Genomic DNA, 22,790 nt, shown 5'->3' on the forward strand with positions numbered 1-22,790 from the left:
CCGGAGGTGCCTCCCCGGAGCATTACGGCAAGAAAGAGGGCTAATAAATAACGTTTAATCGGCACCGGAAAGCGTGATTTGTAATAAACGCCTTGTTATCCAGACGCAGCGTGTTATTTTAGGCCTCTGCTGCGTGTGGCCTCAGGGCTGCAGGGGAAGCCCTCGGGCCCCGGCTTCCAGCGCCGCCGGGATCTCCGGCCAGGCTCGGGAAGGGCAGGGAAGCGCTCCCGGGAAAAGGAGGAGCTCCCGGGGCCGCAGGGCTGGGGCGCAGCGTTACAGCGCCAGGGCAACTCTTGGAACCGGCATCGAGCTGCGGGAAATACTCGCTTTTTAATGCATAAAACCAGAACTTCAGGTCACCTCAGATTTTAAGCCATCCACTCTCCCCTTTCCTAACAGTAACCAAAGTTTTGGGTTGCTTGTTGTGGTTTTTGTGTTTGTTTTGGGGTGGTTTGTGGTGGTTGTGTTTTGGGGATTTTTTGTTGGTGTTTATGTTTTGTTGGTTGGTTTTTACTCCAACGGTTTAAAACATTATTTTTTTTAAATTTACAGCATGGTTTAATACAAAGTGCTGTTTTATTGATAGCCCTAGGCCAGTGTAATTACAGCAACACTACACTTCTTGCTCCCCTCTGTCCTCAGGTTGTTTTAAATATTTGAAAAGTTCCTAAGAATTTATAAAGCATTGCTGTAATCTGTCAGAGGCAGGAGTTTGGGATGCCCCTGTTACCAGCAGAAACATGCTGGTCTTAAAAACTGGTAATTTATGTACACAAAGTATTCATTTGACTTCATAAATACTGGATTTATACATACATGACTTCAGGAGGAGATGCCATTTGCAGAAATAAAAAGCTTCCAAAGAACATCAACTCAAAGCATATGGCTATGTTTGGTCCTAGGCAGGACTGATGAGCAAAGAGGTGAGAAGTGAATTAAAAGGTTAAAATGTTGTGAAAATCTGTTTTCTCTCATGGAGTATAATCCACATGATGCAATGCACCTTCCCCTCACACAAATTGTTAGTATATGTTATTTGACTTAATAAATGCCAAAAATGCAGAAGGTAGTTAAAAATATCTAGAATTGGAGGAGTGTTCTCCTTTCTGTCACTAAGAGCAATATCAAATGAGTGATCTATATGTTAAAATTAACACCCTAAGCAAGACAGTGGCATTCACTGCCCTGAGCACATCTGCAGTGTTTATACCACACCTTCAGCTGCTCCCGTCCACCACAATCCCTGCTTTACTGCTCATGTGCTTTACCACCTCCCATCCTATTTCATCCTTTTTGTTCTCAGTCGTCTTTCATTCCCTACCAAAACAAACCAAACCCATTCTTGTATTTAGTAGAGACCTTAGTTCTGCATGATACAAGTGAAATGCCAGCTCCTTCCAGCCAGGACAGCAGGACTGATTTTTTAAAACTTTATTACTGCAGGGCAATACACTCAAATACTGCTCTTGTTCTTAAATTCCTTCTCTTTTGGAGAAAGAATGGTCACATATCATAAGAGTATGCATTTTCTTTTTCCAGGAAATTAGATTTGGATGATATTAGTTTTGCTCCTTGGGGGGGAGGGTGGGGGGGGAATTTTTAGCCTAAACTACAGGTTATGTCATAACATTTCAGATCTCAAGTCAGGAGAGAATAGAGTTCACTCGTATTTTGCAGCTTTTGTGGCTGGTGCTGTGGGAAGGTTCCCTTTTTTTACTTAATCTCTTAAGTTTAATTTATGAACAGATTCTCTCTGTAAGCCAGGCATTCTTGGACCAGTAATTAGTAGAAAACACAAGCTTTATACATATTGGTAAGTTAATTGCAAACTAACTGGAGGAGTAAGAGAGAAAGCTTTACACAGCATAGTCATGCATAATAAAAACCCTAATGTAAACAACTATTAAGTGTTGCCGCCCAGACCTTTTCAAGTTCTACTTTTCCTGAAAGAAGTACAAAGAACCCCCTGAAGCATTTGATGATCCACCTCTCAATGGATTTGGCAAGATGTATCACCTTGCCCTAATTAGCAGCTCCCAACTTGCCTGTTTGTATTTGAAGGACTCACCCACGTTTTCATCCAGGCTGAAGTTTTTATAAAGCACAGCATTGTTTAAGTTGAAAGTTTATGAAGTCTAATGAATGTAGGTTGTCAGGTTTTTGTCGCATGTAAATAATGTGTGTACATTTACTGTTGTGCAGGTCAAACTCACTGCAATGGGTGTGCATGGAGGCCACCTGCAATACCCCGTCCCTGTTCCACAGACAGCCCTCACTGGGAACAATTCAGCCACAAGACTAAAAGGCAACTTGTTGCCCACGTGGGTTTTTGATTAACAGGAGAAAATTGGGATGAACACTACCGGGAAATGCTGGACAGCACCTGAAAGCTTTGTACTGAAACAATTTTAAAGAACAAGCTCATCAGTTGCAAAGCTTCTCCCTTAGAAGCTATGAAAGACTTGATCCAAGTGAATCATTCTCATTCTGTGTGTGCAAACCAGGTACTTTGCATTTAGTTCTCAGATTCCCTATGCAAACGTCTTTTTCTCTCTATTCCAGCATATTCCTTGCATCTACCCTTCTTATACTCTGATGCACCTTCATGCCATCTTAGACAAACCCATCTGACACTATTCAAAAGCAGTTTGCTCACATCTAAGACCATAACTTCTAAATTGCAGGTAACAAGAAATTTAAATTATTCCAGGTCTGTTACACAGAAGATGACACAGTATGGGTTTCTTGCATAGGAGCTGCAGTCACTTGCTTAAAATCTGGTATCCAACCTTTTCATGTGAAACAGCAGTTCAGAAACAGGAGTTATTGTTTATTTAGCTTTTGAAGGCTGCTATTAACTCAACGTGTTAGATGTGCATCCCAGATTGAAGCAAGCAAGCCACATCTTTCAAGCATCATGTAAGACACGCGAGTTAACTGCAGCCAAATCCATATTTTTGGGGACTACATAAGCAACGGAGCAGTGGTTCAAAAAAAGCAAGCTATCAACCAGCTGGCTGTGTTAACAAGCAAGAGGAGATCCCTTCCCAGCACAACAGGCCCCACAACACTGTGCAGATATTAAAAGCACTTTACAGTTTTGATTGACAGAAATTTGGCCTAAGCAGTTGAGAATTGTGCATTTCATGCAGTCTAAGGTAAAAGCAATGTATTAAATAACTTGGCCCTAATAGAATTTGTCAGGCCTTGCCCTGCTTGACAAGACTGTGTGTGGCCTGCAGTTTCTCAGACATGGTGCTGCAAAGAAAGGAAGTGTTACACAAAAGCTGCATTCTCTCTGCTGTTTCCCCCCATCCCTTCTTTGCACAAGTTCTTCTGCCTTTGTCTGTGTGTACATAAACCAGGGAAAAGCTCCAGTTTCTGAACACCAGTAGTCTGGACTTCTGGAAAACAGCTATTCCAGTCATTTGTACACATAAGCTATTGCTTACATTCCTCTTCTATAATTATATTGCTATAGAGACTGTTTTTTAAGATATGGAGAATTTTGGGAGCATTTATAAACAAGTCAGCATATTTATAAACAAAGCTTTTTATTAATAAAATGTTTACACCTTTTTATTTTTTTGCACAATACATCAGACTGGTAGTGATTTAGCATGTTATTACACTATAAAAGTTTATTATGAATGCTTAGGCTGAAAAGGCTGTTTACATTATGTCAAATCAACATTTCTTTATTTGCATTCTATGCACTATATGGGAGTGTAACAATTCAAACAGAAAGGAGAGAACAAAAGCCTGGTTTTCCTCATTAGCATCTACAAACCAACAATACAGACAAACCTGTACACGCTCTCAGGACCAGCCCAAGAGAAGACTAAAAAAAAAGTCTCAAAACATTCATAAGCTTGGGAATTCATCACTACAATATTTCATCACTAGTAATCTGACTACACTTCATGCAGTGAAGCAATGGTTGGAAATTTGTGCAGTTTACAGTGCTGCAAATGCTCTGTAACTTTGAGCGGCTTAAGTTTGTTTTAGTAAGAGATAATATAGTAAGAAGGCACAGACCTTTCAACCCTTGCAACAGGTTAACCCCATCCTAGAATGAAAAGGCAGAATGTTGTTATGAGTGACAAGAATTGCCAATACAAAGGTTAACCTTCACACATTTTACAGGCAAACATTTACTACACTGCAAGAGCTCTATGCATATCAGGTTATTTTTGTGTCCTGAACACACAAATGCAGTTTCTCATTCAGAAAAAAAACCTTTTTTTTTCTTCATTGTCCTCAGTGTGTGGAGTACAAGTGGGAAGATGGACAGGAAATCTTTAGCATCTTAGCTAAAGAAATGCAATCTATTTCTGTGCCTTAAATCAATTAATACACCATCACAGTGTCAGTGCTGCATACACAATTTCAGAAAGAAGAAGTACAAGAAAGAAAGTTAAAATACAGAAGAGGCTTACAATAGCTTGCTCCTCCAGGTCAATGTGCTTTTAGCCTTCATTATGTGATAAAATACAGTCATGGCACAGGTCTCAGCTGCTGTAACAGTTTCATAAGGCTGTGCTAATGAATTACCATTTTGCTTACAAATATTTGCTGCTTTGACAGATTCTTCTAGAACTTTGTGGCAAAAGAGACACTCACCACCTATCATTGTCTAAATCCATAAGGAAACAAAGAACAAATTGCCAAGAAAACAATGAATTTAATAGGAAATACATACTGTAACACAAGCAAAAGATAGTAGCGGTGAATCTGTCAAGGTGTCAGAGTTACAGAATATTCAAGTGCAACAACTGGATGGAGTATCACACCCACAGTGATGAAGAGCATGACAGAAGAGTGGTCTGTTTCCTTCAACATTTGAAAAAGTTGGTTTGTTCAATAACACACATGTGAAAACATCAACAGAAACCAAGCAAAGCAAACCCCAACCTTCTTAAAAGAAAATCTTTACAAAGGTGACTAGTTCCTTAAATAAAATTTACAGTTAGTATTTAAGCAAAAATTTAGGAACATCAATTTGCATGTTGAAGGAACAAGAACAGCAAAATTGTTTCTTCTAAGTCTTTACTCTAGACTGAGAAAAGTCATCCTACTGCTTCAATTATTCATGTAAAATAGGGAGCACCAAGTAACTCTCAGCCATTAGAACTTTTCTAACTATTTCTGAATAGCTCTTTATAGCATGTACACTCTGACAACACTATGTTAAAAATTAAGGGTTGGGTGGGGTGAGAGGAAATGGAGGGGGGGAAGGAGGAAAAAGCTGACCCTAGGGACATTGTGACATGTCAGAGGCTAAGCTCATCAGTATTCGTGGATTTCAGGATAGTCTTATATCTCTTGAAAGATTTGTTATCTATGACACTTCAGGGATAAACTCTGGTAATTGCCTGTTCAATTTTTTTCCAAGTTGTGAATGCATTCAGACTTTTGAGACCTCCAGAATAACAGAAGGGATTTTTCAGAAACAAATATTAGTGTCAGAAGGCCTAAGTAATTTTAGGGAATTACGTTTTGGCACCTGAATTTTTATATGATATACAAATATGTATTTTCACGCATATTCCTTTTGACAAGCTGGAGCCATATGACTCAAAGGAAACTAACATGACTATTTTAATACTAGAATCTGTATTTCCATCTTGCATTGGTAATTCACACTGTCATCATATTTCTGTAAATCTTCTGTCACCTACCATCACTAGGCTGTGATCCACTACCAGAGATGGGATTTGAACATAAAACATCAACAGTTTTCTATAGGGAATTTTTTTGCAGATTTTTAGAGACTTAATTCCAAGTACACAATTCTCCTGCTTTGAGTTACTGACTTGTGATGTACATCTCAAGCATCTCAGATGGTTGTACAATGACTTCCTGCTAGAAAAGTTAAGAAAGCTTCTCTTTTTCTCTCAACTATAAACCAGAAAGCCATTTTTAGAGGCTGTAAGTATTTAGGAGAGATACGTGAAGCCTTTTTACAAAATGAGCAGGCAGTGTAGAAGTTGAAGCCAGTGAATTCTGCAGGTTCTGATCATGTTGGAGATGATTTTGCCCTGCTTATCTGTAACTATTGCTGCTGAGTGAGGCTCACTCCAGGGTGAGCAGCTCCACTGTTCTGACAGCTTCTGTCCTGTAAATCATCCATTCCTGTGCAGATTGCTGACACAGCACACCACAAATAGCCTACACCATCCTTAACACACACTAAAGACTGTTTCACAAGCAAGTAATTCAAACTTCACTGCTAAAGCTTCCTTTTCCTAAGGAGGAATAATGTGTTATAACATTATTATAACTAATAGTGTGTTATACTGGAACTAAACACTAATGTGAAAGAATAATTTAAGCTTAACAGTGTCATAAAAAAAATCTTGCTGAGGCTAACTTTTAAACCATTCAAGATTTTCCCCTTGAATTACTTTGTGATAATTAAAATGAAGCTTTAACCAAGAATGTAGTTCTCCCTCAACCAGGTTAAAGGATTAGACTTCCAAATCAATAAGTAGGTCCAGTCTCCTCTCCTCTTACTCTCTTCCCAAGCAAAAAAATAATCCTTCTTGAGCATGCTGGTAGCATTAAATGTAAAGCAACACATCAAAGACTCCAGTCTGCACAAAACGTCCCTCTAAACCATTAACTGTCTGATCATGCAGCACTTAAAGGAAGGGTCTCACTGATGGCAGCAGGGATCTGGAGTGCAGTGATTTGTTGGACCTAACACAAAGTCTTAACCTTCATGGCAACAGCAAAAGTTGTTAGAATTGTCTTAGAACTTTTTCAAAGCACCTCTAACAGTTTTCAGTAGTATGATTACTAGATGCTACTAAATGTCAGCTTCCAAATTTCACCTGCTTGGGTACTTGATATGCCAGTTTTCAGGATGTATATAAAGTATCCTACAAAACTATCTACAGCACAGATTGAGAGCCTGGCAAGTCAGTTAAGTGACTGTTTCAATAGAGGGTCAGATGAAGACACATTCCAAAACCTGGAGCAATAATTCAAGTTGTTCCAAAGCTTAAGAATGAAATGTTTATCAAATTATATTTTTGTTCAATTCTCTAACTTCCATGAGAAATAACTGATGATGTTCAGAAATTGCAATAGTCATATTTTTTCAGCTAAAAATGCTCTGAATCAATGATATAACATACACCTCATTACATTTTTACATACATGACACTTTGCCCTTTCAAACTTGTTCTGCAGAAATGAATCTCTGCAATGTGCTCTGGGATGACCCTGCTTGAGCAGGGAGGTTGAACCAGATGACCACTATGGTCCCTTTCAACCTAAACAATTCTGAGATTGTGTAATTCCCTTTGACAGTAACTGAAAGTTGAGTCTTTCTGATGAACTCCACTCCTTAGACAGAAAGACATGATGGAATAAATCTTTAATCCTGAGCTTTTTTAACAACTTCTTACCAGGAAAAAAGTTATGAAAAATTTAGCTGGAATGGTTGATAATCAAACGCTCCAATACCAATGTATCTCCAAATAGAGAAGCTATGTTAGGACAAAATATAATCAATTCCAGCAAGCCTAGTGCAAGATCAAAGCAGCTGACCTAACAAATTATTAATATGAAAGAAACCATTTTTCTCCAACAAAAATGAAACAATGAGCATGTGCATCTCATGCAGGGAAGATTGCATTCCAGCTTTCAGCAGGGCCAGTGATCAATAAACACTTATCTGGACTCAGAAGAACTTACATCAACTGTCTGTCTTTTTAAATAGGCAAGTGTTAAAAAGCAGCCTCACTCCAGGGTTGGCAGTTTGGACAATGTGAAACACTGGCTGTTTCTGTGTGTTCATTACCTGCAGTAATTCAAGATCAGAGCTGCGGAAGCAGTAGGGTGTAAACCCATGAAGTTGGATTTCTTGGGCTCTCTAGAAGCATGGAGCCTGTAGGACTATGGCAAAGGAGGCAGAATTGGCAATGCAGGCAGGATAAGCAAAAGGCATGACAAAAATGTAGTCACCAAATATCACTAAACTCACTGACTCATCCAAAAACCTCACTGTACCAGTTTGCCTGTTTTGCTCCAGCTCTCCAAGAATTTTCAGTAACACAAATGAATCTGAAGTACAAGTCCTTTAATTTCTTACAAATTTTCCTACATTTCCTTCAGAGAAAATACTTGAGATGATAGAAAACCAGATTAAAACAAAAAAAAGAATAACCATTGTCATGATCTCAGTTTGATACTAAAGCTAACCAGCATATTTTAGTATATACTCAAGTCTATTAAGCTCTTTTTCTTCAAAAGTATAAAAGTTTCTCACTAGTGCTGGTAAGAAACAAAAAGTAAAAATAAATAAAATAGCACAAACAGGTATGGTCAACCTATAGTTTAATTGAAAGCCTACTAGAACCCATACAGAATAAGCTAAACACTGATTTGCTAAAAATCCTCACAGATGAAAAACCCCCACAGATGAAAAACCCCAGGAACCAAGAGGTAATGATCTACATTACCACGTCTTAAGGTTACTTCCTATGTGTATTTTGTGCCCAAAATGGGAAAGACTGGGTGCACCCCAAAGGAAAGGTTGTTCAACAGACAGGCCTCATGCTGCCCCTACAAGATTTTCTATTGTCCCTTTCAAACATCATTGAAAGGGAAAGAATTTCATCTGCCTCTGGATGAACTCACAGTGACAATACCTAAAATGCAGGAAAAAAAACCCTGATGGAGATTCCCCAAGAGTTTATCCTTAGGTATGGAATGAAAGGAGTGTAGAAGATTGTATTATTTTTTACTGTTTTTACATAATTTATAACACTTTAAACACTGGTCTTATAAATATAATATGAACACTTTACACATGCCAAGCAATTAAAAGCTTTCCCCAAAAGCTTGTAGGTCTTATCAGAACCACTGGCAGCATCTGTTTACAGCATCTCTTTTCAGCCAGTAACCACTTAATTCAGTCAGATCTACAAGTAATTTTCTTCAACCAACATCTTAATATTAAAAAAAACTTTTAACAACAAAAAGATGCCTATAAGCATACCAGTTTGCCTTAAAGTGATTACAGTCAGCATGAAAAAGAAGATTGTCTGTGGTATAAGATCGGTTGCTTGTGTCCCCACCCCCAGTGCAGATCATCCTTAAATAAAAAGTGCAAATGGGATTTGGGGACTGGATGGACTGATTTGCCTACTATTTGTCTTCAGTTGCTCATTCTGTAGCCATCTCACATCAACTGTCCCATCATACTTTGGATTAGCTACACTAAAATTTAAAATAAGGCTCACTGAAGAAAAGGAAGAAATGACATCTAACTTCCAGACTCCTCCTAACCCAATCTCCCACAAAAGTGCTCATTTCCCTTTTTACAAAAAAACCTCCCAAAACCTTGATTACAAAACTATGAAAACATTTCAGTTCTACCATCCACATAGTCACCTTCCAATCAAGCAAGGCCAAAAAAGTGATGATGGATTCCCTTTGAATGCACGAGACACCGCACGCTGTGGAAGCCAGCAGGCTGCCCTGACGACTGCAGTCTTTTCTGCGCACGTACGGGTGCCACAAGAGCCAGTCCCTTTTTGGGGGACTTTGGGTGTATGAACACCAGCAAATAAAGATCTAAGACTGATAATATAAACCCAATGTGAACTATTAACTTCCAAGACCACCTACTGTATAAACAAGTTTGATTTTCTAAGGGGTCAGTCAACAGCAGCTGCGCTTTGTCACCGATGGCTGTCGTCGAAGTTTGAAGCCCTTCCCACTGGATGCGGGGTTGGTGTCAGTGGATGGAATTCTGCGACCTACAAGGAGGCAGGAAAAAGAAATTTATAGGAAATGTTATACTTGAAACTAATTCTAAGCATCCAGTGTACGCTCTGTATACAAAAATGTGCCTTCAATTAGCTATAGGTCACTAGGGAAGACATTCCTGCCCGGCAGGATGGCAGCAACAGTCTGTGTTATGTCTGTAAGAGGGACGGACATAACTGGCTGCACAAAAGGACAGCGAGACACTTTGAAGTCAATTTAGCAGCAGCTACACTTCAGGCTGATCTAGACCTGGACAGCTGAGCTGTAAAAGCACTTGGAGAGTACTTTGCAGGATGCAATACCATCTGGAACAGCTTGAGAACAACCATCTTGACCTGTATTTCCACAGATCACCTGCATCGGGCTTAACAAAGGAGTGCTTGTAGAGAGAGCTGCTTTACTCATCTCATCAGTCTTTAAAATGGACTGTTCCTGGTTGAGCATTCTCTTCTGAGGAGGATTTATGATTTTTTTTCCCCCCATAATTTATTCAAGATCAATTTTAGAGAGCAACTATTAAGTCAATAAATCAGGAAGCTAATCTACAGCACACACTCTTTACATCAGCTTCAATATATTCAATGCTATGCTTCTATAGACCCTATCTTTTTTCTTAAGTCAGATGTTTCTGTAGTTAGTCCTCTTTTCACAAACAGGCTGACACACCTGCACATTGGTGTTGCTACTTGACACATATCCTCTAAATAACATTGCACAGAATTCACTTTGGAATATTGTCTGCTTTTTATTCACACATATAAAAAGTATCATTGTTGTCCTCCCCACAAATGGGACAGAAAAGATTTCCAATTTAATATAAAAATTTAATATAAAAAACCCCCAAAACATACTTGTATTAAAACATACTTGAGGAAAATCTACATGTAGTAGCTGCTATTCCCCATGCAGTAATCTGGCATTTATGAATTATTGTATTTTTTAAAATACACTTTTTTACCCAAAGTAAAAGGACTAAGAGTAAGAACTTAATTCCTATTCTCAGATGTATAAAGTCTGGATCTTCCTTATGCCATTTCCTTCCTTTTCCATAACCTTGGAAGTACTAATTGGAACATTCAATAACAGACATGGTAAGATGACACTGACTTCTGACAGGAGTACCCTGCCTGGTATTTATCCAGCAGCATCACAGTAGGCTGAAAACCTCTAGAAGGAATAGTTAGAGGTCATTAGGTGAACAGAAATTCATGCAGCTCATTTTTCAGTTTGTAGTCATGTCAGATTGTAACAAATTTAGTATAAAGTCTGTAAATTTTCACCCAAATAGCATAACAAGTAATACAGAAATCAAATTTCTATGCAAGTTTTTTGCAGAAGAAAGTACATTAATTGTTTAAATACTTACTAATTTCTATAAAGAGTTCATTAATGTTTATTGCATTTTTCGCACTTGTCTCTACAAATATTGCATGAATGGAATCTGCATAGTCTTTAGCATCTTTTTCCATGACTTCTCTGGAACAAAAAAAATAAAAAAGCAAAGAAAAATTCATGAATGCAGAAGAACCCCATTACTCAAAACCTTAAGGGACAGATTAAGTTTTTAAGTGTCTCCTGTAATGAATATTTTACATGTTTGGCATCACAGTGCTCCCTCATGCTGAAGCTGATGCTCATTCTTTACTCTGTCTCCCTGCTTTGAGGTACAAGCACAGTCATGAACTACCCAAGGCCTTAATCCATCTGACATTGCACTGCTTTTGTCTGGAGTGCTCTAATCTTAGGTCTGCAATCAATCCTTCTGAGGCATGTTTTTCACCCCAGCAGCTTTATACATCCTAAGAAGATCCTAAAACATTATTTCCAATGATCCTGTGCATTTCTTATGACTGTTTCAAAAACCAAAGTATCTCCCAACACTGCACAAATCATCAGTGCAGCATTTACTTTGCATGAAGATGTAGCTATAAAAAAGCACTTCTGAGCACACAGAAGTGTACAAGTCATTCTGCCCCCCAAAGCAGGCAACTTGATTTTGTTTCTTTCCTTAAACAAAATGAAAAATACAAACCCCAGTAGCTGTAGTGAGGTCTGGACTTTATATTGTATCACTTCACATACAATTTCTACAACACACTGGCTACTTTCAGTAATGAGGGACTTTAGGATATCAAGAGCATGGACTTTGAGCAGTGGCTCAAATATTGCTTCTGATTAAAGTACAAGGAATCTTCCTCATTAGCTTGAATAGCAATGTTTACACTTATGATGCCAGCTGAGCATGTGAGACTTGAATTCTGTTCTAAATAATTTTACACTCTATTTCCTTCAACAGACACGCTACTTCTAATGAAAGTTATTAGAGCTCACTAGATAACTTCTAGGTATTAACAATTTGTAAAACCATACTCAGAGCCACCTTTGCAGTGGTTCTTTAAACATATAACCAGCTGTCTCCTTTGAGACACCAGCTGTGGTGCCTTTTCCAGCAAAACCTAAACCCAAGAAGTTTACACACACCTTCTTTCTGAATTTTGGCTTATTTAACAAGGACATCAATAAAAAAGGCCTTTTTTGTTTTTAGTACATGCCTTCCTGAAAGTTTGGCTGTTCATAAAGTTTCTCAAGAGCTTTTCCCGCTCCCTGCAACTATTTTGGCCACAGCCAATTCCACCCCAATATTTAAGCAGGGAAGGAAGGCACCTGAACAAGCAAGCTAGAAAAAACCTACACAATGCTTTCCAACAGGCTTGGTATTTTTCCTAACAAAATGAGGTGCTACAGACTGACAGGGGCACTTCTTGTAAAGTGAGGTAAACAGCTTCTATTACACTATAGTTTCACAGGCAGTTTAGGTTTGTGTAACTTGGCACTGCCACCAGAAAAGGTAATCCTGTCTCCCTGTAAACTGCTCATTCCTAACCCTGCTATCCCCACACCGTTATGCCAGCAAGTGTTCATGGTGTGAGAAAGATAAATATACTTGGAACAGTTTTCTTTTTTTTTTTAAATGGTTAGTTTTAATCTGGATCCATTTTACAGCCCAATTTACTGCCCAATCACACGTGTACTCACATCAGCACAGGGGAGGAAGTAGGCGAGACCATCCAAGGGCAGACTAACCACATCTTCTGACAGCAGAAACAGCTCAAACCCCTTGTGAAACTACAACACTAGAGCAGAACAGCTCAAATTGTTCCAAACCTTTCAGCTGCTCTAAAATCTTAAAATATTTAGTTCTAGGTCTTAAGGAAAACCCTAAAAATTGACAGGAGATATTTACCTGACATCATTAAGATCACACTTATTTCCTGCAATAGCTACAACAATGTTGGGAGGTCCATGCTGGCGAAGCTCTTTAACCCAGTTCTTTAATGTTGAGAAAGTTTCCTAATGTGGAAAAAAAAAAGAAAGAAAGACGATAGAAGGAATTAAGAAATTAAGAGTCAGAACTAGTCCATGACACAAATAAAAAAGCCCCAGAAATTATAATGCTGGGTCAAGATCAAGTTTCTTACCTCTTTTGTGATGTCATACACTATAATGGCTGCTGCTGACCCTCGGTAATACATCGGAGCTAAAGCACGAAACTGGAAGAAATAAAGCAGACAACATAAACCTGATCTTCCACTGACCTCCAGAACATCACTATCATTATTATTACTATCGAAAAAAGTGAAAACCAAGATCACAGCAGTGAAAAACTTTCCTTTACAGTCACAACTAGTCTGTGCAGTAGAGCACATAATCTCCCAGGAAGGCATTGTTCTCCTAAGGCCAGGCAATAAATCGTGCGGTATCAGCAGCACCAAGGCAAACTTGATCTTATTTTGCCTAGATTAGAACCTCTCACTTAACAGACTGTCTACACAAACATGCATGTGCTCAACTTTAAACACCAAACAAGGACAAAAATGCAGGGAGAAGGCAAGGTCAACTTTGACTAAGACAAAAATGTTAAGAAAACTAGCATATATTAATTTTGATCTGGAATCTTCAGAAGCTGCTGTCAACTTCTAGCCTCATGGATCAGTCATCAGTCTTAAATGCTAGAAATGTTGATTTCTTCAGAATCTAACTTATGGCTTCAGTTTTGCCCTCAAATTAAGAAGAATGTTTAAACCAAAAAACTGCAAAAGCCCACAGCTATGTGCCCTGTTGCAAGTAGAGCTTTAAGGAATGTACTAGATAAAAGACTGCAGTGATTTTCTTGTGATTTTCAGAATTAAATCTACAGCTGGTCTGTTTGCTTGGTAGGGCCTGTACCTTTGTGTGGACAGAACCTTATTAATCCATTACAAAAAAAGAGTGATAAACTACACAATCAAACTGCATCAAAAAATATCAATGAAGCATTCTTAAGAACAGTGGGATATTCTGCCAACTTTAAAGAAGCCAAGACAACTAATCTAGCAACCAGAACTCTCCATCAAAGTGCAGAGTGAACTGCATGTATTGGTTCCAGGTAAGCATATATGATTTAGAGCTTTTGTGCATCTTACTCAGGGTAAAAATAATGAATTGGATACAGTTTTTCATAAAGGCTTATTCATTTCCAATAAAATACCAATTTCCTTTTGCACAGTGCAGTTCAACTGAGAACGATATAATAAATCATAAAAATCTTGCTATAAAGCAGAATTCCAGACCATTTATATTTGGCTCTAAAATTCTGTTTTGAAAATAGGATTTTGAATGCAAAGTTCAGAATATAAAAATATTTAATAGTGGGAAAGGGAAACACGGGCAGGCACTCAGTTCACATTGGGACATAATCCCTCTCTTCCTTCTAAGTACTAAAATATAAAGGGAAACATATTTGGTAAACCAGCACTTGGACTGGTTGCAACCTGGCTTTTTGATTATTTCACTATTTACATTGGGAAAAAACCAACTTTCACTTGCTGATTTTGTATTACTCTCATTTCCTGGCTGCTAACACTTAGATACTTTTTTCCACCTAAGAGCAGTCGGCAGATAAAATATATTAATAAAACAGATGTTACCAGAAACACTGGATTTTCCTTTTGCCATTTTTCCAAAGACTTCAGCTTGCCCCCCAGGCTCCAGTTTGTGTTTTGACAGAAATATTAATGGAATTATGCATAATGTAATTATGCAGGGAAACTCAAAACTGTTAGGTAAGAAGACAAAAATCCTAATTACTCTAAACTACCTCCTATCAGTTGAACTCAGTGTAGAAGAAATGAGAGGAGAAATAAGATGTGCGTGTAAATGAGGTGTGTGAATGACTTGGCGCACATTTCCACCCCTGGAACAAGGTTATCCAGCCACTGAGAGAAAGGGGGTGCCCAGAAGCAGTGCAGCACTACTTGCAGCTGGCCTTTTGAAATGGGAAACAGCAAACACTCCTCTAGGAGCCAGGACTGTGAATTCCTTGCATTCCACATCACAGCCCAGCAGAGACATTTCAGTTCCAAGAATGGTGTGGACATTTTTAGTATTCCAGACCTATTCCATGGAGGGAATCCCTTCCATAATTCACTGTCAGATATGTTGCATGAGCAGAAAACTGTGCTACAGATCTCAGGGCCAGGCAGGTATACAGCCCATCTGTGCCAGCAGTGATAGTTCTGTCCTGCTCTGGAGAAAGAAATGTCTGTGAAGATACTGAATCATTTCAAAGGAAACATCCTTGCTCACATATCACTGTTTTCCTTGGTTATATTGGGGTCTCAAGTGACTTCTCTCAGATATGGAATATGAATTTCACAGGTATCACAGCTCCTGGGTCAGAGTCCTGGCAAGACACCTTTCCTTTTTTGATTTCAATAAAGATATCAAGCAACTCGTATGGAAGAAAATTAAAGAGATATCACTGAGAGCCCAAAAATAGACCAGGAACATGCTGGTCATGTACAGAGATGCTTCCTCAGATCAGATGTGCTGAATCCAAATTACAAGGTCCTCCCCTTGCTTGCAGTTAAAGTGAACAGGATGGAATGCTAAAATGTAATGGATGTTTCCTGCCAAATAGTGGCAGGCATGTTTATAAAGGTTTCAATTTAAGAGCACCAACCTCTAAAAATTCATACCCTACCTCTCAGAATATCACTTTCCAGCAATAACATTCCAGAATGGGCTATGATGTTCACTTAAGACAAACTATTTACAGCAAATGCTGACTGACTGCTGGGAATGGAAGGGCTCAGGATATTTTTGATAACACAGATACTATTAGACACATTCCTGGGAAATATCCCTGACAAGTTTGCTTTCTATGGTGTGGCTGGAAAGAAATAAATAGTCATTCAAAATCTACAGCATTAAATTACGATACAAATACACTTGAGTTACTTTCTAGCCATCAAGGCTGTTACCAAGCCAATGAGCTGGCAACTCAGTTCTACCAAGAATCCTAAAGGTCAAGTGCCTGTGGATAGGGATGACTGAACCTTTACAAGGTGTTTTGCTTTGTTTGTTATTACTGGGGGGGTTGTTTTTTTTGTTTGTTTGGTTCTTTTTGTTCGAGCTGTTTCTCAAGCCAATCCTGAAAAGCAGTACAGCTGTATTTGCCTGTTGTTACCCTGAAGTAATAACACAACCTTTGTCACAGTTACCTCACATCCTAAATAAACTCATCATGAGTACTTGGCAGTTGCCAGTAGTTCACTCGCAGTCAAGAAACAGCAAGAATAAATAATAAATTTATTTATTATTAATAAATTATCTGTTAATAAATCTACTGTAATTTCTACTGTTCTTACTAGTAATACATAAGCAAGCAAGTTCCCTAGCAAAGTATCCCTTTTAAATTCCAAGTAAAAATCATGCAAATTAATTAGCTGGGATTTCATCTGATTAGTCATTTTCTTCAAAGTTTTGTTGCCTCCTCTCAGAACTATGCATGCTGCAGAGATCAAAACCCCAAACTACCAAATTAAAATTTAAATTTCAAAAGAGATTTCTTGACATAGTTTCTAACATCATCAGATTTGATTAGTAAAACTTTACAAAAGGATAAAAGAGCAGTTATCACCTGTAACATTGCTTAAAACTCTGCTTTGGAAAGCCTAAATCTACATCCTACTCACATTTATAACTCTTACAGTGAAGCTAACAGAATGTGTTAGCCGTTGTGTATTTTTCCAGAATCAAGGCTTTACTTTTACTCTGAAACATGGTTAATTTATTTCACTTTGATTCTTCTGGTGCTGCACTGGCTGCAAATATTGCAGCTGAATGTTTAAAACTCAACTAGAAATGGTACTAGTGTGCTGCTGGCTTCCCCACACACCTGCCTTGTTTTCTCTGGAAAGACCATTCCCTTTCAGTGAATCCAAACCCAAACTATTGTTTCATAAACTTCTCTTAAGTAATCTTCCTTACCTTTAAACTTTAATCATGACATCAATGAAAAATAAAAACATCTACATCACCTACATCTAATAAGAACCTCCACAGAAACAAGAGTTCTAATACATGTTTGTAAAACCAGATCACTTTGTGACTTTCAGGGGAAGAGTTGAAAAGCAACCCAAGCTCTGGCCCAAACTTTCTCCACAGATAGTGACTTTACTTACCCGCTCCTGTCCAGCTGTATCCCAGATCAGGAATTTATGCAGCTCATTTTGATACTGTACAGTCTTGGTCATAAATGAGGCTCTGAAAAAAAAGTTACACAGTTCATGCTTTTTGAGAATATAAATCCTTAGAACATTCATTACCACCATGAGCTTTCAAAAAGGTTCACATTCCAATAAAAGCGCTTTCCCCACATGTAAACACACAAACTGATGAAGCGTTTCAGACATAAAGGCTGAAATTAAGAGAGGATGAAATTTCCATTCAACTACCAAAACACAACATGAATGCAAATTATAGGTTTTAATTGTTTGTAAGCTTTAGATAAAAAATATAGGATATATGACAAAAAAACCCAGAAAAGTCAGCCTTTTAACAACATTCCTCCTCACAGCACCACAGCAATCACTTCAGTGCACACTGGAAACTTCTGGGGGGAGAGAGGTCAAGTTCTTCCCTTTGTATCAGCTTTTTCTATCTCTGTATTAACATTCAGGTAAGTGCTGGTAAATCCATACTTGGGAATAAAATAGGAGATGGATATCAATATTGGTAGGTGTTAACAGGACAAAGAAATCAATAGAGTAAATTGCTTGTTGTCTGCACCTTGTACAGCTCCCAAAACCTGTCTGGCATTACATATTTTAGTTTGCAGAGGCTCTTGGACTTCCAGAAGATTAAAAAAAAACCACAAAAAGACAGCTCTCTCCTATGTTCCAGATGCTTCTCCCCTGGCTCAAATTCTAGATGTTAAATATTGCAAAGTACTTTTGTGGTTTATTTGATCTGCTTTAGCTGAATGAGTGAATTTCCCACAAGAACACAAATTCAGTGACCTTACTCTTTTACAATAGGGAGTCCTTTGCTGTATCTCTTACCTGTAGGCACATTTTATCACTGGAAAAACCACACACTGAATTAAAATCCTTGTACAGCTAGAGGTGACATAACTGTTTTAAGCACATGAGATCCTACACTGTGAACTTGAATACCTCTTGTGTGATTAATTCCTGCCACTTGAAAATATTGCAGACTTCCAAACTTATTCTTCTGTCAGTTTTGACAGGATTGTGAAGATACTGGAGCTCCTTACAGTGCTCCAAACTTGCTGTACAGTCAGACTCAGACAGCAAGAGTCTTTCAGTATGATCAGCATTGCATACCTGGGCCCAGGACTCTGAACTTCAGTTTATCTTGGGGCTTAAGAACCACTTAATGATGTCCTTGACACTTTTGTAACGAATGTAACTGCAGGCCTGGGACTTGTTTCAATGCTATAAGAGGACAATTAGCTAGGTACATTAAAGAAAAGGAAAGAGAGCAGTTACACAATGTTTCAGCTGTTAAGAGGTTACCTCCCTATTCCTTAAGCCCAGATCATTTGCCAAATACTGTGTCAGTCTCCAAAGTTGATTCCCCTTTTAAGAAGCCGAATATAAAGTTGCAACACCCCTAAAAACAAAGAGCCTAATTGCAATGCATCTCAACACCAAAAACTAGCTGACGTGTTTCTGCAATGAATAAAGAAAATCAAAGCGGTAGGAGCATCTCTAGTAAAGCACAGCAGATACTTTCACTTCCTTTAAGGCTGCTACAAATTATGCATAAAATCGGAATTCTCCCGTCAATATGGAAACAGTTTCCTAAACATAGGTTCTCACTGCATTTATCTTACTTGCTGCTATAGACCAAAACATCCCTGTACAGTCAATTTGAACTGAACAGCTGTGTTTCTGTGATTCACATCATAACTAAACCATCCCCAGTGGTACCTGACAAGAGGTTAAATGCTTCTTGAAATTCTTTGACAACTGGGTCAACAAAACCCTCCAAGCTGGAGTTATCCTTGGTGACTTTTAGTAGGAATAATGTCTGTTTTCTTACTAAATTTTCCAGCTGCTTCTCCCAGCCAAGTAGATACTATAACTTGTTTGATATTCCTTTTTGATGCTATAAAGAAAGACTAGATATTCTGCAGTAACTAAAGGTATATGCTGGTTAAATGTGCTATCAGCATCCTGAGGGGAGAAAAGTTGCAGAATTCTGACAGAGCTTCTGCAGCTGCCCATATCAGAAACAGAGCAATGAACGTTGACAACAACAGTGTGATTGCTCAGCTGACTCTAAGGGGAATGAAAACAGGACAGGAAACAAGATCATATCTCATGAACTCAAAGACCCAGGAATAAAGTTGAAACATTCTCAGCCTTAGTTTTGCAAGTTGCTCAAAGCTCTACTAATCCTTACTTTGTCCTTTCCACCTACTAGTCTCAATTAGGAATTAAAAAAAAGGTATAAAAAAAAAAAGAAAAAAGTAAAGATTAATTTACTTCAGGTTTTCAGACTGTGTATCTTGTTGGAGCTTCACACAATCCCTGCATTTGGGCAAGTTTTGATTCCTTTACACAGCAAATGACCAAAATAACCAGTCCTCAGGCCAGTGAATGATTTTGTTAAGGCTGGTAAAAGATAGATTTTCAGTCTGTCACTTCAAGCAACTATAATGTCAGGATTTATACTCGGAAAAAGAAGGAGTTGTAAGAGAAAAGAGAGAGATCACGGGAACCTCAATTTGTCAGAAGGACAGGATGAGACAAAGCTGATCTTTATCAGCAGGATCTTTTTTTGGTCGAAGCTGTAGCAGAGCCTGTGTGACACCTGAGACAGGAAATTATAGCGACACCCCCACACACCTCTTGGCATCGAGCAAAGGCTGTCCTCCCATAAGCCAAAAATTGCTTCTGATCAAAGCAGCCCAAAAGACAATTGTTAAGCAAAAAAAAAGGCAGCAAAAGAAATAAAAAGATCCAACCACTCCAAGAATCCCTGATGCTTGCCCTTCCTTCTATTCATTCAAAGATCTGAGATCAATAATGTTGCTACTCTGAGGCTCAAGTTTCAAATATTCCCCTTACCCATGAGACCAACAGCAAAAACAGTTTCATCAGTTAGATTTGTGTGTGCCTTGCATACAGATGTGCAACATTTTAACTAATTCATAGTGAGACCTACCTGAATTATGTTAACAATCCTTAAAAGCCTAGGAGACTTATAGTACTTGACTCTTTAAAAAGCTGTATTAGAACCCGTGGAGTTGCATAATAATTAGATATTGAAATTTAAAGGTTGTGCATGAGAAAAGCATGCTGTCCATTTAGCAGAAGCATCTGTAGTGCAATTTATTCATTGCTAGCTTAGATTAACAATACAAAATGGGTCCAGACCTCACACATAAAAATGGAAGCTGCAGGAGTGCTGAGAACACTCCTACGTGTCCTGAGGTAGCTCACAAGCTTAATTAAGGCTGCACTCATGTTTATTACCACATTTAGCTGCCACACACGAAGAACTCCCAAGTGATCTATTCAGGTAATCTCATTTTATTCTTGCATAAATCACATTTACTTCACTTAGTTTCTTACCCTATTGTTGGGTTGATGTTGGGATCAAAGCTATCTTCGACAAATCTCCACACAATACTTGATTTGCCCACACCAGTGTCCTAAAAAATAGAAACAGATGAAAGTGGTATTAGTTACTATGAACAGATGATATTTTTTGTCCTCAAGTCCTGCAGTACACTGCAGTAAATAACACATTCCTGCAGAGAATCCCAGAGAAGCTGTGAAACACTTCAGGTATTATATTAATTTAGTAGAAAATGAAAGGTCTGTGACAAATTACAGTTTTCTAAACAAAATTGTTAAGTTTTTTTTTTGAAGGACCACAAAAATCTGCATTCTCACTTACTGTTACTCAAACTTTGGGCTTTTTTACAAAGCTATGCACACCTTGCAATGGAAGAACAGTGAGAAAAGACCACTTTTGGTAAAATATGCAGCAACTGAATATGGCTTGCCAGGATGAAGGACCAGAGGAGCACATGAAATTATACAAGTGTGACACATGCTTTCAGCCTCTGACTAATGCTGTCCCACCCTGCTTAATGAAAGACTTGAATTTTTTTCTGTGACACACCTGAAACATGTTACTAATGCAACTCTACAGTGCTAAAAATGGTGAAAGAGGAAACATGAAACAAAAAATTCTGGATTGCGTATATTTTTGTAGCACTGAATCCGCAGTTAAAAAGCAAAAGATACAGAGAAGTCACATTTAGAAGTGAAATAAACTCTTAGCGGAAAACACTTCTCAGTAGAAGCTGGACATCTGTAATTGTATTTTAATTAAGACATGTGGAGACAAACTTTTTGCTTTATATTTCCTGAGTCATGAAAACTTTAAAGAATAAACCGCTGAGGAATTGCTTCACTGTAAATGAAGTTTTACATCACTCATGCATGAATATTGCAGCAATTTGGGTACACTATGTATGATTGTGTTCATCCTGCCAAGCTGTTTTCCTCTCCAGGAAAAGCACATTATCATAGCCCTGTGTTTCATACTGTTTGCAGTCTCATTAATCAGAGCAAATCTTAAAAAGAGAAACACAGATGTGGTTCCTGGCTCGGGCAGTTCAAGTTTTCCTGGGTGCTTATTCTCCTTTTCTTCCATGACAGAAGGTTTCTAAGGCCAGGTGAACATAAACAGTAGTTACCCCAAATACCTTTATAAGACAAAGGGCACACAAACACATTATCTTCCCCTCTGAAGGGCAATGTGGCCATTTAGAAGTAGAAAACAACTCTGAACAACAGAGGGTTTCAATGCAGGTGGTGACACCTCCACCTGTTCAACTTGGGGCTCTCAAACCAAACCAAGCCAACACGAGGCTTCATACCCTTCAATTTTTAAACTTCTGCTTCACTTCGCTCCGTGTCTCCTCCTTCCACCACCTGCAAGGCTTTCAAGCCTACATATGTTTTTTACAATATAAATTCAGGCCACTCCCTCTCTCTCTCCCACCAGTTTTCAGGTGCTTCCATTTATTTTGTGAACTCCAAGCCCGAAACAGCCTAGGAGAAAGAGGGAAGCACGTACTGGACGTTTGTGCTTCCTCTCTTATTTTTAAAAAGAGAACAGGGCAGAAAAGGAGCGATATTGAGCCCTGGCAGACAGCTCCCCCGCGGAGGGGAAGGCGCGTCCGCCCGGTCCCCTCAGAGGGGCGAGGGTCACCCCGCGCCCGGGGAGAGCTCCCCACGCTCGGCGCCTCTGACAGGGGTTCTCCGAGCTCTGAGAGAAGCTTTCCGCCATCACCGAAGAGCCTCTCCAGCCTCTGACAGAAGCTCTCCGCCATCACCAGAGGCTTCCCGGAGCTCTGACAAGAGGCTCCCCGCCGCCACAGAGCCTCTCCAGCCGGCCCCTCATTCCGCTCCCACCCTCCCTCCCGCCGCCCAGCACTTACCCCCAGAAGACAAACTTTCAGCTCCCTTAGAGCCATGGCCGGGCGGGCAGCGCCTTCAGCAAGCGCCTGAGACGCGGCCCAGCACAATCATCGCCGTCCCCGCGGCGGCCGCCCCCCGCCCGTCCCGGTTACCCGCACACCGCGCTCCTCCTCAGGCTGCGCGGACGCGCCGCCATCTTGGGCGGCCGCCGGAGTC

General features: G+C 39.2%; 1 protein-coding gene across 1 annotated transcript; it reads right to left on the reverse strand.

Moving 5' to 3' along the window:
* Positions 1 to 3,537: 3,537 nt before the first annotated feature.
* On the reverse strand, positions 3,538 to 22,773 carry RAB22A (RAB22A, member RAS oncogene family). Its single transcript, XM_005524846.3, has 7 exons — positions 22,595 to 22,773; positions 20,712 to 20,791; positions 17,289 to 17,370; positions 13,263 to 13,334; positions 13,028 to 13,134; positions 11,150 to 11,259; positions 3,538 to 9,773 (listed from the first exon to the last, which is right to left on the reverse strand). The coding sequence occupies exons 1-7, from the start codon at positions 22,628 to 22,630 to the stop codon at positions 9,676 to 9,678; spliced, it is 585 nt and encodes a 194-aa protein (XP_005524903.1). The 5' UTR covers positions 22,631 to 22,773; the 3' UTR covers positions 3,538 to 9,675.
* Positions 22,774 to 22,790: the final 17 nt, after the last annotated feature.

Source organism: Pseudopodoces humilis, chromosome 19 (genome assembly GCF_049639895.1).
Source record: "Pseudopodoces humilis isolate 2021_Gansu_Grassland_sample_001 chromosome 19, ASM4963989v1, whole genome shotgun sequence".
Lineage (NCBI taxonomy): Eukaryota > Metazoa > Chordata > Aves > Passeriformes > Paridae > Pseudopodoces > Pseudopodoces humilis.